The sequence below is a fragment of the Alternaria arbusti genome (genome assembly GCF_024043155.1).
Source record: "Alternaria arbusti strain BMP 1465 chromosome Unknown scaffold_2, whole genome shotgun sequence".
Taxonomy (NCBI): domain Eukaryota; kingdom Fungi; phylum Ascomycota; class Dothideomycetes; order Pleosporales; family Pleosporaceae; genus Alternaria; species Alternaria arbusti.
The window spans coordinates 427453-442633 of record NW_026249942.1 but is presented as its reverse complement, the minus strand read 5'-3'; the positions used below and the strand labels follow the sequence as shown (position 1 = coordinate 442633).

General features: G+C 52.8%; 5 protein-coding genes across 5 annotated transcripts; 1 reads left to right on the top strand and 4 right to left on the bottom strand.

Annotated features, from left to right (window-relative positions):
• Positions 1-151: 151 nt before the first annotated feature.
• On the bottom strand, positions 152-2119 carry J4E86_001686 (uncharacterized protein; the record flags this gene model as incomplete). Its single annotated transcript, XM_051442252.1, has 5 exons — positions 152-407; positions 524-824; positions 874-1317; positions 1382-2023; positions 2074-2119. 5 exons carry the CDS (start codon positions 2117-2119, stop codon positions 152-154), a joined length of 1689 nt encoding a protein of 562 aa, XP_051305840.1.
• A 1903-nt stretch (positions 2120-4022) lies between these two features.
• J4E86_001685 (uncharacterized protein) lies at positions 4023-5198 on the bottom strand (the record flags this gene model as incomplete). The annotated part of the gene is made up of 2 exons (XM_051442251.1): positions 4023-4897; positions 4946-5198. The coding sequence occupies 2 exons, from the start codon at positions 5196-5198 to the stop codon at positions 4023-4025; spliced, it is 1128 nt and encodes a 375-aa protein (XP_051305839.1).
• A 302-nt stretch (positions 5199-5500) lies between these two features.
• On the top strand, positions 5501-8187 carry J4E86_001684 (uncharacterized protein; the record flags this gene model as incomplete). The annotated part of the gene is made up of 4 exons (XM_051442250.1): positions 5501-5745; positions 5798-5891; positions 5940-7322; positions 7375-8187. 4 exons carry the CDS (start codon positions 5501-5503, stop codon positions 8185-8187), a joined length of 2535 nt encoding a protein of 844 aa, XP_051305838.1.
• An 89-nt stretch (positions 8188-8276) lies between these two features.
• Positions 8277-11418, bottom strand: J4E86_001683 (uncharacterized protein; the record flags this gene model as incomplete). Its single annotated transcript, XM_051442249.1, has 3 exons — positions 8277-8814; positions 8870-11016; positions 11071-11418. 3 exons carry the CDS (start codon positions 11416-11418, stop codon positions 8277-8279), a joined length of 3033 nt encoding a protein of 1010 aa, XP_051305837.1.
• A 1074-nt stretch (positions 11419-12492) lies between these two features.
• Positions 12493-15108, bottom strand: J4E86_001682 (uncharacterized protein; the record flags this gene model as incomplete). The annotated part of the gene is made up of 6 exons (XM_051442248.1): positions 12493-13562; positions 14104-14227; positions 14276-14416; positions 14494-14751; positions 14814-14955; positions 15059-15108. The coding sequence occupies 6 exons, from the start codon at positions 15106-15108 to the stop codon at positions 12493-12495; spliced, it is 1785 nt and encodes a 594-aa protein (XP_051305836.1).
• Positions 15109-15181: the final 73 nt, after the last annotated feature.

The window sequence follows — 15181 nt, the reverse complement described above, 5'->3', positions numbered from 1 at the left end:
ATAGCCATGTGATTGTAAAGCATCGCATTCATGTGGCGAAAGTGATGAGGTAGTTGCATTTTTGCTTCGAGAAGGAAACAACTGTATTGCTCCCAAAGTGAACGATATGATTATGCCACTGACAGCTCATTCACCACCTAACAGCCGTACGCTAAACCCTGCTCCTATGCACACTTGTAAACCTCATCCTCCCATCTTCAATTTTCAGCACGTTGACCGGGACCTTGACGCGCAACGGCTCTTCGCCTGGTAGATTCATCGGCGCAGAAAAGCCTGCTACGTGCGAAACAACACTATCGCAAGTCGGGCACTTCCAGTTTCTGCGCGCCGAGTCCACATCTTCGCCGCTGTTCTGCTCGATGCGCTTGATGCAGATGTTGCAGAATTGGTGGTCGCAGGGACGGATACTGGGGATGTATTAGTATACAGAACATAGGCAGGGGAAAGAGAGTGAAATAGGAGGAGGGAGTAGAAGCGAGTGACCTACATGCAATCACACAGTCGCAATTCACATGTCGTGCACATCTTCGGTTTCGTTGGGTCAAACTCTGGTTCAGTGCTGATGCCGATGTGTTGGTCCATTTGGCTGACACTCTTTACGTTGTCGAAGGCACCTCTGTCAAGTCGCTCATCTACCTTCTCTTCAACAACGAAATACTGACCACCAGCCTCTGTGTACGCTTTGGCATCGATCGGTGGAGGTCGGGGGACGATATGCGTTACCTTTTCGCAAGTGATCGGGTCGAGAATATGTATATTCAGGATACGCGTAGCAGCGTAATTCCAGTTGTCGTAATAGAAAGGGTCTTTGTATATGTCTTGAACTGCGCTGTAGGTTAGTACTAGAGAGTTGCAAATGCGAAACTGACGTACTGAGTTTTCCGCCAACCGCAAGGCCCATAGCTGTGAAGTCCTCTACCTCAGTCGTTTTGCGATGACTGGCGTCTGCTTCAACACTGACTTTATCCAGCTCATTGTGACCACCAAATCCGACGCGAGCGTCACTCGTACAAGCACGGAAGGTAGAAGTTCGGCCTGGCTCAGATAGATACTTGATCCAGAACGGCTCTCGACGCGTAAGATCGGGCGAATACGATTTCAAAATGTCGCCAACCTTGTATTGAAGCTCCTGAGGGGTCTTGGCTTCCCACAAACTATCAGTGTAACTGACATTTCCACGTTCGATACTGACACACTGGCGCCTAGTGTCCGACCACAAGCGCCGGTGGCCAGATAACTGGGGTGTGACTTCCAACTGAAGTCCTCCGTATCTCTCTTCTGCTGTCTTCTGTCCTTCCACGGTATAGCCAGAGCCAACTGGAGTGAGTCAGTAGATGCCAGATCGGCGCGGATTCTGGACAAGAAGACGTGGGACACATACGAGGCATGGCGACGAACTGGCGAACAATACCAGGGGCTACACAGATGCCATCCAGCCACGGTTGGTTTGGGATAACAATGTAGTCCTGCAGCTGCTCGTTGTGCTGCCCTTTAGATGCTTCGTTCATATTAAGACCTGAAATGGCATTGACCTGGCCCGCAAAGACTCGTACCGCGCACTCATCGTCACGCTTGTGCAGCTCGGATTGGAAGTTGAGCCACATGGCTTCCCGCTGCCACATGGGGAAGAACACTCCACCGGCCTGTCCAATACTGGCCGGTAAGCGGTCCGCGTACGCTTCTACGCTGAACAGATCGTGACTGCCCAATGAACCTGGTAATTGGTGAAGCTTGTTGTCGTCCGGTACCCTTGGCGTCCGCTCGAACGAGATGCGAAACCCGTGGCTGCTCTCAATGGCTCGCTGTGGGGCCAAGGGGTTAACGTCAAAATCGAAAGGTCGTCCGTAATGGGTATTGGCATGCGCGATCAGACTTTCCGTGATCTTAATCGTGTTCTTGGTAGAAGCTTCGTCTGCCGCGACCACAACGACTTCGTCATGATCTGTCACTACGCAATCTTGATCGTCCTCGCTGTAGATTACCCCGCCGTTTTGCAAGTAAGGAGGCTTCCGGAACCCACGGTCTACTCATTGTTAATACAATTCTTGAGCAGTAGACACTCAGGCCAGTAACCTTCAATCTTCTGCCAGATATTAGACAAAGGCTCGTCATCATTCATGACTATGTGGAGCGCCGGCCTGGATGGCTCATCCCAGTTTCGAAAACCACTATAATCAGATTCACAGCTCTGCCGAAGATCCTCAATACTGATTAGACGTGAGCCCAAGGGGACATCTGTAGGCGTTGTAGAGGCCATGGTAACCGAGAGATCTGTGCTGCGAGACGAAAGTAAAGATGAGTCGCGGAGTATAGAAGAGAGATGATGTGTTGATCAGGCTGAGCTATAAGTCTCCTCGAAATGCTGCCTGTCTGCCTCGTCATGCGGGGTCATCTCAGCCGCACGTATGCGCCCGCTTTCGTTGCATGCAGCCTGACCAAGAACTCACCACACTTTCTCATTGCATCAGAAGTGAGGAAACATGTCGTTTGGGTTCTCCATAGGAGATATCAGTATGTGTATAAGCTTGTGTTACAGTGACCAGACCACTGACGGCACCTAGTTCTTGTTAGCCAATTAGCATACGGTCTTTACGCGAGCGTCAGCTCCGGACGAAAGGCAGCCTCGCGCGACTTGAAAGAGCTCGAGGAAGTGCTGTTTAGCTTAAAGTGCGCTTTGGACCATCTTGCAGAGGTTTCGAACGATGTGCTTGCACGACCAGGGTTTCGGTATGGAGGCTCAGGGTTCAAAGAGACGCTCGATGTGATGGTCAATTCATGTGCTTGTACGTTGAAAGAGCTGGAAGCTGTGACGGAGAAGTACCGCATCATCGAGAGTCAGGCGAACAAGGGCAAGACGAAGTTGCGCACGCTAGATGACGTGAAGAAGAGTATTCGGGTCAACTGGCAAAGGGTACGATGGGACCATGAGAAGCAATCGTTACAGCAGTATCGTGAGAAGGTGAAGTCTCATACTGATGCGATAAATCTCATTCTGACTTCGGTGGTCTGGTAAGTGTTAAATTCTCAATCAGCGGGGGATGTAAATTTACTGCGCTGCAGGGCGAATACAGCATTCGCAGATGCCAAGAGCAAGAAGAACCACGAGATAACGCAGTCTATGTTGGGGAATATGCTGCGCAACCCGGCTGTAGATGCAGAATTCCGAGCTATGATGCAAGATATGCACGCCGTACTTATCAAACCGACGCCGAATCAAGAAGAAGTCCAGATGGAAGCGATGCCAACCCCGGGATCGGCTTACAACGAGCTCAATGTTATTGCGGGTTCACTGAGTGGCTCGTCAATTGGCGAATCATCTGGTCCCACACAAAAACACGGAATAGGTTTGCCTTCAGTGAGCATGTATGCGATGTCCGGTTTGCCACATAGAGCGCCCGAAACAGATGCACATATCAGACCTACCTCAACAAGAGTATCTGTGCGAGGATTTGGCGGTGTACCGTCTCCGAAAGATCATTCCACTGCGGAGAGTACATTTCGCCATGAGCGTTTGATAGGTCATGTCGAGCTACCAGCGGCCACTGTTCAGCTCAATAACGAACGCCGTGCCTTCGGAGTAAAAGAGTACAAAGCCTTCAAAAAGCTCCACGCACAACCGACGAAGGTCTCGAAGCCGTCTTTCCTGACGAGTGTGGTGCCAACTATCGAGGAGCTGCAAGACTGTATACCGCACATCTTTCGGTCGACGACAGACGGCAAACAGCAGACGCAAGAGCTGAAGAACGAGGTAATTCGATGGACTCATGAGCTCTCTCATTTCGTCAACGACACGAAAGCAACCCAGGCATATAAAGACGGGCATGTCTTGACGTTATTGGGAGCGCTGAACGAGGCAGTAGACAGCAGCACTGGAAAATCTCGACAGCTGTTCTATGACACTTCGGACTCGGCGGGCTTCGCAGCTGTGTTAGACCGAATAGCAACTGTGTCGAAAAGTGTGAGAGTGATGAAAGAGATTGAAGAGTTCCAGGATGTCAAAGACGAGTGGTCGGAGCAGACTGTCAGATAACTCTGTATAAGGTGCTCGTAAGAGCATCATCTCCTACACTTGCATTTGCTGAAGGACCGAACAGCGACAGTAACTTCGCGTTGCCCGAACCCTTCTTGTGTCCCTGTAATGTACTTTGTAGGACGTGTCCGGCTTCGCCGCATGCTCCTTTGAACATGAGCACGTTTCTGGTCTGCGAATCTACGAAGAGGCCAGGTTCCATCGTGGAGAGTTGGGACTCGTCCGCATTATGAGGTATGATGTCGTGAATTATCAGACGATCACCGGTGGGTAGTAGACACCACAAGTCGCCAAGTGCGTTGTGTTTAGCTATGACGTCTGCCAGGGAGTCTTTTCGAAAGTCGACAAAGCGATCTTGCTTGGTAATTTTCGGTGCGTGGTCGATAGGACCGTCGGAGTGGGCATACCATCCAACATCCTCATGCGGAGACACAAATCTCCGTTCCTTCAAGACATCTACGAGCATTTCTGCTCCAGCCGCGGCAAGCCGTTGCTCCAATATCTGAGCCGTCTCAGGACTCGGTTCGGAAGGAATGGCAATCTCGTAGCCAGGCATGGGGGTTTGGGCAAGGATAGTACCCTGGTCGAAATGCCTTGGATGCAGTGTTTGCACAGAGACACCGGTGTACTGCCGCCGCTTCAGTATGGCATGTGAGACGGGTGCTGGGCCACGCAGATCGGGGAGCAGCGAGGGATGCACGTTGAGACCGCCGTATTGCGCATAGTTGAGGATTCGCGGTGGGACGAGGAGGCCGAAGGATACGGCGATGACGACATCTATGGGGTTCGGTGGAGTCCAGCCGGTGAAGGTATCGATCACATGGGTGGGCAGGTTGAGCTCTTCAGTGGCTACCTGCTTGATGGGTACTGTAACGTGTCAATTGATGTTTTGTTGTAGTCAAAAGACGTTCCTACCCTCTCTCAAGGTCTTCAGTCCCCGTCCGGTGGGCTTCGCTGGGCGATGGATGACATCAATGCTCTCAATGAGGCCGGGCACATGCCGCTTCGCGTCTGCTACGGCGCGCAGTGACGCGATGCTGAAGGCGTCAGAGCCACAGAAGAGAATCCGCAATGGCTCCGACGTCCGAGCGGGAGCAGAGGTAGAGCTGCATCGGCAGGGTGGTGTGGCGATCAAGGAGCGGACGGGGCTGCGCAGCCTCCAGATCATGGTTCCGAGGTGAGGAAGCTCGGCGACAAAAGCCGCGCCGCAGGGTCTGGACGTTGCGATCGTGATCCCGTGGGGCATCTCGACCACGACAATCGGAGGGATCCCTGCCGCCCGGCCGCCGCATCGCGATGGACTGCAGTGCCTGACTATGGAATACAAATAGGCCACGACGACCGCTCGTTGTTGGGGTTGCGCGTTGGCACGTTCGCTGGCTGTCTTCTCCTCCGCACGCGTGACGTAGTCGTCCATCACCCAAATCCACCAGAAGCGCCGCGCGACCAGGCACTTCGCAGAATGCACACATGTCTTCCACGGCGGTTCCCAAGGTCGTCCCGGCGCAGCTCTCCTTTCTAGCCATATACAATCCTTCGCTCGGAACATCAGACGAGACTTTCCACCAGCAGATTGTCTTTTACTACTCCAAGGCCGCCAAGACGCGCTCCAAGCTGAAGGATGGCGACACGGAGAGGGAGGAAGAGTTGCGCGAGCAGGAGAATGAGAAGCTTCGCCAGGTCGGGCTAGCTCAGGGCATGGTAGGCTTTGCGAAGTAGGACGCATGCAGGCGAGCACTTTCCACGTCTTCAGCTAACCAAGAGTAGGAGTTTCTCCAATGGCGAAGCAGTTGACTCTGTGGAAACACAAAAGTCGCGTATTGTTCTACGCGAACTGGAGAATGGGTGGTGGATATTGGCAGTATGTATGCCCACGTGCTCAGAAACACTACGACTAACACCACCATAGTCCATTGATCTCACCCAACTCCCACCGACCGGCGGCCTCACACGAACCGACTCGAGCACCGATACCACCGAGCCCATAATCGAATACTCGTCACGCGAAGTCAGCCCACCTGCGCTCCTGATTCAGCAACTCGTACGCGCCCAGTCCGTCTTCCTGCTGCATCATGGCTCAACACTCGAGAACATGTTCTCTAAACACGGCCGTGCCAAGTTCTGCAGTATACTCGACAAGTACTGGTCGCGATTTGCGAGCAGCTGGGACGTGCTGCTACATGGAAGCCCTGCGGTGGACATATATGGTGGCATGAAGCTGGCAGCAGGTGGCGAGCTGGGTATGGGCGTTGGTGAGGAGGAGTGGGGAAGCAGCGAGCGAGACGTACTTGAAGACTTCGCACGCAGAACATCAGGTCTCGTCGATGTCATGGTGTCTCGTTTTGGAGAAGCATCACCTCTACAACAAGCCAAGACATCCACAGACCCGAAGACACTCGAAGTGTCAGAGCTGGAACCCTGGATAGGAGTCGGAAAGAACGTCCATGCCGCAGATGGCGTTGTCTTTTCGGGTCTGGGAGCTGTGAGCAGGAAGTCATTACGAGACTTGTCTCACTGGGTAGAGTCTATCTACGCCCACGGCGAGTATGCTTACGGCGTACGAGATAACCCAACATCGGATCGCAGGAAACGGCGAAGGAGAAATCTAAAGCCCGAACCCGAACCAGAAGAGCCGTCGCCTCCAATACAACAAGAAAGGCCTCGTTTCCCTCCGTCGAGCAACGGCTCCCTGCCACCGGGTATCCCTCCGCCTATCGTCAAAGCAGCTGAGAGCTCTTTGGACAAAGCATCCGCCGCCGTCCAAAACAACAAATCCCAAGCTGACTCTACTGCACCTGAGTCCAAGCCAATGCTAGCGTCTCTGGGTGACACCGAGACCTGGATGAAGTACATGACACTTGGCTATGGGACAGCATGGGGTGGAAAAAAGAGTGCCGAATCTTCGGAATCTACTGCTCCAACGCCGGCACCGCCACCACCGGCACGTGAACGGACACCTTCACCAGCAGCAATGCGTTACGTAGATCCGACTCCGGATGTGGACCCAGCAGAGGAGAAGATGAAGCAGCAGATACGTCTAGAGAACGATGGGTATTTCCTTGTAGGACTCAAAGGCGATCTACAGGACTTAGACATCGATGACGAGAATGGGGAGGGCGATTGGAATATTCGTATCCCGCTACGGACTATACACGTGGAGGTCGACAGGCGAGAAGCTTCACTGAAAACAGAAGACGGCGATTCAGACTCGACTCCGCAGTACGAGAGAGACATGAAGGTGGAGCCGGCAACCGAGAACAAGCTATCACGGTTACGACCTGTTGTCTACGTGGTAAGTCCCTGCACCATCAACAGATCCATCCCCGTACTAACACCCACCGCAGCACCGTCCCTTCGTCTACACCTTCCTCTTCGAACACCGCACCCACTCCCTCGGCGTCGCATCCTTCTACCGCGACATCCACAACTTCTTCTCGCCCCTCCACCGCTCCCTCGACAAGAGCACATCCCCCAGCCTCGTCGCCGCCCGCCTCCACGCCGTCTCAAACCACTACACAACCGAAGCCTCAACCGGCGGCTCAGGCCCCTCCTCCGGCCCCAACACACAAACCATCTACGACCTCGTTTACGACCCCCGCACCTACACCGTGCATTCCAGCCTCCCCAACATCCCCGATCCGGGTACCCTCCTCGCCGAGGGCCTCGGCAGCAACAGCACGAGCTCCCTCGGCTGGAGCAGAATCGAAGCCCTGAATGTACACTCCCAGATCCTCGCCACGGTAGCGGGTACACGCCGCAACCTCTCTGAAATAGAACGCACATGCAAAACATCCCGCGGCTGGTGGGTCGTCTGGATGCGTCTGCCACCTTCTCAAGTCAGCAACGAAGACACCGCTCAGAACAATGCTTCGAATGAAAACTCCGGGTCTGGACACGGCTCCGGCCAGTTCAATTCCAACGAGCTGCGTGAAGCGTTTCTTGTGAGGAGAGCGCGGGATACGACGGCGCATAGTGCGAAGAGCTCGAGTAGCTTTGCGAGTGGCATGTGGAGTGGGCTTGGTATGGGAGGCGGGAGTACGTCGAGGAATGAGAGGATGGGTGGGAGTGCGGCGGGGTGGGGGCCCAAGGGGTTGGCCGAGGGGATTGGGATTGATGCGAGGAGGTATGTGGAGGAGTTGTTGAGTTTGAATAGGTAGAATGTCAGGTTAGGAATAGCGTGAGGGGGGTCAATAAGAAAGATAATAAACCACAATGAGCAAATGAATGCAAATGGAATTGGCCCTGTCTACGGCGCTGCCTCGATCATTTCGTCCGTCTTGTCCCCACCCACCTGCCCCTCACGCATCAAGTCTTCAAGACATTTCTCAACAAGCGAAACCATCTTCTTATGATGCTCCTCCGACACATGGTGATCCTCTGCAAGCTTTCCCAGCCCAGCAAGCCCTTCTCGTATCCTCTCAGCCCTTGTCTCCCGAGGCACATGCGCACCTGCAGGATGCATAGCCTGGTACAAAGTGCTGACCACCCTTCTAAACTCTCCATCGGCACGGTTATCCCTTTTTCTGGTTGTAAATTTGGCTACAGAGCCATTTTGACTGTCCGGGCCGGCATCTGGCAGACCTGGAGGTGTGTCCGCGGCAGGGGGACAGGCGTGGAACTCGCGGAATGAGAGTGGGAGGTGCAGCCACGTTGCGCCTTCTTGGAAGACAATCTTTTTGATGGAGCCTCGTACGAGGTTATTGTCGACACCCATCCATACTGACCATTCTTTGGCGTGGAAGTCTTGTTGGGCTTTGCAGAGGGGGTTGGTGAACTTGAGTTGGCTGGGGGAGTTTGTTAGCGAGATGATTGACATGTAGTGTGAGTGTGGTTGCGCACCTTGCTAGAATCTCCATGCGTTTCGTGCATGGCGTGACTCTGTTGAGACCGTTTTCTATTTCGTCTCTTATAATGCTGGCGGCTTTGTATACAGGATCTGAGTACACTTTCGTCGTTGACATTTCGTTGCCGGTGGTTTGCTCTTCATAGAGTTTCTCGTAAAGCATGATGTTCAACGGAATAGAGGGGTCATTTTTCCAGGTTAGAGTGTCTAGGAAAAGGGCGTCGTGCTGCCTTTCCAGGTCATCTTTCAGCGCTTCGTGTATCCTCAAGTTGATGTTCCACGTCTGCATAAAGACCAGGTTATGCGCAAAATGCAGTTTGGGTATTTCGTACTGAATGGTGCGACGAAATGCTATCAAAAATCCGATTAGGTCGCGTAATTTGAGGTCAGCGCCGTCTTCGTGGTTGTCATTGACATGACGATCCGCCTCGCGTCGAATAACGTCTTGGATTTTCTTTTGAGCGATGTTTAGAAAACCGCGGCGATTTATACCGTCTTCGAAGAGCACGTCAATGATGGGCGTGCTGAGGGCTTTGAGCTTGGGTTTTGAGATAGGAAGTGAATCTTTGCGATGGTTTCCTCGGGAAAATGCTGAAAGAGGGATACCGTGTGATAATAGTGTACGTTGGAAACATTGTTGTAGATTTGCTGGGCGATCACCACCAAATATACTCCTGTCCCCCATGATTTTGAGGAAAGCTTCCATATCCGGCCACTCTTGGTCCAGTACAGGTGTGCGAGGTGTCAAGAAAGACACACTATGGGCTTGTCGCAGATAGTTGTAGAAGTGCGCGTATGCTACCGGATAGCCAGCGTAGTTTTGAAATACCATGTTGAACTCATGGACGGCTTGAGCGGTAACAAAAGCTATCATGCCAGCAAGGAACGGGTTGTAACGGGGCCAGTCCCAAGTGGAGACACCATTGATCACCTTTCCATCGTTGGCCCCTTCCTCCTTCGTTAGCCCCTTCCTCGTTAATATCCTCTTGACCAAGGCACGCCGATTCCAGAACCTATCTCCCACGAGCCAATCCCTGACAACCGTCGTTGTTTCTGATTCGTTTCGAAGGAAGGAATTGAGTCCTTGACGAATATGCTTCGAAGTAAACGGAGATTGCCTCAACCTGTTCATTATGTCACCGTGATCGCTTTGATCCGAGCTTTCGCGGGAGTTCTTGCTTGACCAGTTTCTTTTGTAATCGTCCGGTATGAGGTTTGGATCGGTGGCGAGTATAAGATTTTGTACATCTAGGTAGATATCTGTACAGAGAACTATCTCCACACTAAGATCAGGGCGCTTCTCGTTCATCTTCCGAGTAAAGTCGTTCTTATCAAGACCGTCGCCATATAGGGCCTGAAAGTAATCTCGCCAAAGTTGGGTGAAGTTATCCATAGCGGGCGGGTCCTGCCGGATCTTGGCTTCCTGCATACTTGCAATATCTTCCAACGCATTGTGAAGTGACTCTAGGGCGGGCCAAGATGCGTTCGCGAGAAACCCATCCTCGACCATTTCTTCCATCAGTATGTATCGATTAAAGCAATCATCAACGACGTAACCGTCCAAGACGCGCCAAATAAGGGAGTAGGTCTTTAAGCAGCTGAATTGCGCCAAGCTCGTGGGGATCTGAATGCATGATACGCTGGTGTCCAACTCGACTTTACTAGAAGCAGAGCGAACAACGCCATTGCATCGGCGAATCAAGTTCAGAGAAAATGCCTCCATCGAGCTCAACTCTGGGAACTGAGTCGTCAGATGGTGCACAGCGGTCCGGAGCAATTGAAAGGCGGCCTGCGTCGTCGCCATCGTTGTGATAAGGTCAACAGTCCTGCCTAGGAGGTATTCGTGCCAGTTCGAGCGGATAAACTCCTTAACGCAGTTGTAATCCATCAGAAGGCAGCACATGGCCACCCAGCGCTCGTGTTCGCTGTTATCAACTACATACGTTATCCGTGGTGTTGCGGGGGGTTTCTCCGCAATCGCAACAGCAGCGTTGTCAACTTCTTGATCGGCCAACTCCTCGATTTCAAGCTTACTGAAGCGATTGGTAATTCCATTGATGGAACCATGGCGCGAGACTTTATCCTTCTCTTCATCGGCGAACTGCGGCTTTCGTATGAACGGTCGTAGAATGTTTAGCGTGTGCTACAAGGTCGATGTGAAAACGGCATGACTCTCATCATCCTCAGCATGAGCTACCCTTTCAAACTCCTCCAATCCATCTATCTGACTGCCATGCCACTGCGTCGACGTTTTTCGTAGTTTGACAGCCCGTGCTGCACACTGAGCGGCGTAAAATGGGACGACGAATTGCTTTGGCGGTTTCTTGGCGATTGCCTCCGCACATGCGATGAGTCCGTTGACGCTAACTTCCCGCTCTTCCGGCTTCTTCTTCCGGGACTTTGGCTGGGATGCCGTGGCTCCCTGAGATGGTTTGTAAGGCGGCGTGTAGCCGCAGCTTGTCGCAGTGCTACAAAGCCAAGTGATGTATGTGTTGGTGTCCTTTTTGTATTCGAGATAGCTGTTGTAGATGTTGTCGGGTAACATTTTGAGGAAGAACGGTGGGGTGATATGTTTGGGGCGCTTCGGCTTTCAACTAGAGAGACAGTCGGGCTGATACCGGAGCTGATACAGTCCTAAGCACACCAACTAGCGTCGCGCTAAGCTCTGAGGTTGCAGAGAAGGTGTTGATGAACGCGACCACGATCTCCAGATCTGACACCATGCGTCAATCGGCAATGCTGAGCGGCCCGATTAGCTAAAACACCTCTTGACCATCGCTTTCACCATCGTGTGATCGAGGATTCTGGGCATTGCTTCTGTAATTGATATTGCGTGGCTCCGATGAGCTATAGCAATTGTATGAACATCCGTAACCGGGAAGTTCGTCGACGTGGGTTGACTGATCTTGCGGAAGAGATCAACGCGAATAGAGTGCGCCTCTGACTAAAATTGGGGTCAGGTCTCGGTTCGGGCCGGTCATCGAGATCGTACTATGGTATACGGTGTGATTGCGATGGCTTTGTGATCGCATAAAGTATGCAAAAGTAATACGTGCCTTTTTCCCTTGTCGCGTCTAACCCCGCTGTCTAGCTTTCTAGAATATAGGCTTGGCTGTTCCTGCAATGTCAACATTGTGCGTGCTCGTGCGTGTGGAAGGAGGTTGCAGTGTTGTGGGTGGAAAGAATGTCTAGAATGTGAGTGATTAGCGAAGGAAGGAGTGATGGTAGGACATACTGAGCAAGGCCTGACTTGGCAAATCAGGCCGAATGAGGAACGCACCTTGATCAACATTCTCCATTAATACTAAAGCCGCTACGCTGGGGTATATCTGTGCGCTTTTGATAACAAGAATCGACACCCTCACCCTTCCATCCTCGTGAACTCGTGTGTAGAGCAACCTTAACTTCGATCACCCCACCTTCAGAACTCGTCGTCCAACCGCACTACGTTGACCCGTATAATGACCCATAGACGATCCGCCATCGACAACTCCCGCAAGTTCACCGACACAAGCGATGTCTGAAGCCTCCGACAAGATGACGGCGAAGGCGATGACAAAGGGAAGTCTCCATATCCCTCCATCATCATGGTATCCTCGTAAACTGACTCCGACTTCAATCACTCCACCTCAATCCCATCCACATCCTCCGTATCATCCAACGCCCTAACCACCTCCTCCATCTCCTTCGGACTCGTAATCCCCCAAACCCCACCCCCCTTAACAGCCCCCTTCATGCCAACCTCCTTGCCCACAAGATTCCTGCCCACTTTCCCGGGTCCAATACCCACATACCGCATAATCTTCTCTTGCTCATGCAGGTATTTGACGCTCTTCCACCACTGCACCGTCTCCACACAACTCCTTGCTAGCAAGTCTTTCAACTGCTCTTTATCCTGGAAGGGCTTGCCGGACACATTTGAGATGCAGGGCATGATGCCCGGCCACGTTATAATATCGCGGCCGTCTTCCGTGGGCTTATGCAGGATGCGTTTCATTGTTTCGGCCGCCGGTTTCATGAGGAGGCTGTGGAAGGGAGCGTCAGATTTAAGTCGTACATGTCTCGGGTCGTGGCCGCCGAATTGGCGGAGGTTGGTCAGGAGCGTGCTGATGCGCGTTATACTCCCACTCAAGACAATCTGGTTCTTCGAGTTGAGGTTCGCGATGGCGACTTGCTGAACGGCGGGGAGGTGGTCGTGGGAATCGGCTTTGGAGCCGAGGGCGAGGAACTCGTGGATACCGTTGATGAGGGACTGCATGTGCTCTTCGGATTCGCAGACGAGGGCCACCATGCCGAACTCGCCGCCTTCTTCTGCGACGGCTTCTTGGCTGCATTTGCTCATTACTTCGGCTCGTCGGCGGACCATTTTTAGGGCGTCGTGGAAGGTGAGGTAGCCGCCTGCTACTAGGGCTGCGAATTCGCCGAGCGAGTGGCCCAGTGTGATGTCGACGCGCTCGCTGGTCTTGAAGCCAAACTCCTTCTCCAGTATCCGCAGTATCAGGATCGAGGTTGCCATAATGGCCGGTTGCGCGTTCTCGGTTCGTGTGAGTTCGGCATTCGTGCCGGACTCGATTGTCTTGGTAAGGGGGAGTTGAAGGGTCTCGTCAATCTCCTCGAGGATGGGTTTCGCGGTCTGGGGGAAGGCTTGCAGCCACGGTGTGCACATTCCCACGCGTTGTACGCCTTGACCTGGTATTGCTTAGTATACTAACATCCTGAAATATGTGGAAGCTAGAAAGAAGTACCAGGGAAGAAGATGGCAGTCTTGGGTCTCGTAGCGGGCGCATCTCGCACGCTGCTCATCCAGCGCCGCCGTGCAGGCTGGCAGTTGGCGCTCCGCTCGCCGCATCGCATACACCGGCGCGGAAGACGCGGGGCTGCTCTGGAAACGGTACTCAAAGAAGAAGACATGGCGTGTTTCGGGCTATGAAGTTTGGGGAGTCATGGTGTTGATTTCCAGAAGCTCTGCGGAGATGCGGAGGTTCGGGCGCGGGGAATTGACGTGAGGTGCCCTGCAGCTTGAATTAGCGCCGTGGGGTTACCCAACACCCACGGCCGAGGTCTTGCTTTTCCGCGACCAATCGTCACCGAGGCAGTGAGTGACATGTTTACAGGCCATGAAATTATTAATTTCATTGCTAGACCGAAGGAAATCCTTGATAGTGGACACTTCCATAGCATCCTTACGCGCCCTGGATGTTGAGTCCAGCGTCAACCTGAATGCGCATACCAGTCATACTAGTATTCTTCGCCAACATGACATACGCCGAAGCACAGTCATCCATGAAAGTTACATGCTTCAGCGCTGCAGCATTCGTGAGCTGCTCGATCTTCTCTTTGCTATACTTGAGGCCCTGCGTGACTGTCAGCATGGCACGTCTGGATGGCTTCTGCATCCTTACCCATTCGGTCAACAGTAAGCCTGGGAGAACGGTATTAACGCGTATCTTGGGCCCGACGGTGGCGGCAAGGCATTTGACGAGTTGGAGTTGGGCTGCTTTGGTGACGGCGTAGGGCATGCTGGAGCCGCCTTGGCTGACACCCTGTGATTCGGGATCAGTACTCAATTACAAACCCATAGTCCGTAGTTGTGTCAAGATAAAGGAAATTGAGAACGTACCGCGATACTGCCCGTAGTAATCATCAGCCCACCATCTGGATTCGCATCAAACGTGCTCCTTGCCTCAGACAGCAATGCCTTGGGCACTTTGACATTCGCATTCCAGCACTTATCCCACTCTTCATCGCTCATGGAGTCGAGGTCTTTCCACTCGGAGAAGCGCGTCCAGCCTGCGTTCGCGATGATAACGTCTAACCCTCCCAAATGTTCAATCGTCTCCCTAATTGCTCTCCTCGCCTCATCCGTGGATGTCATATCCTGTCGCACGTATTAGCATCTCTTCTTCCAAACTCTCAATTACCAAACCCACCACAACTCACCGCTTTGATAACAACAGCCTTAACCCCATGCTCTTGACAAGCCTTCTGCACCTTCTGCGCGGGCTCAATCCGGTTGAAGTAGTTAATCGCCACATTGGCGCCTTCACTCGCAAACGTCGTGCTGAGGAGTTCGCCGAGACCGCTGAATTGGGGGCGTTAGTCAGCGTTGAGATTTGGAAGACGACATAGCGGGTATAGAGTGAAATGTATGGAGGAAGGCATTCAGGAAGATCCGATGTACATACGCTGATCCACCGGTGATAAGTACATTCCTGCCTTTAAGGTCGTACGGCATGTTTGCTGCTTTGCTGCCTGCTCTGTGTGTGTGTTGGGTAGGCCTGGTGGAGATGTAGAATGCGAGTGATGTG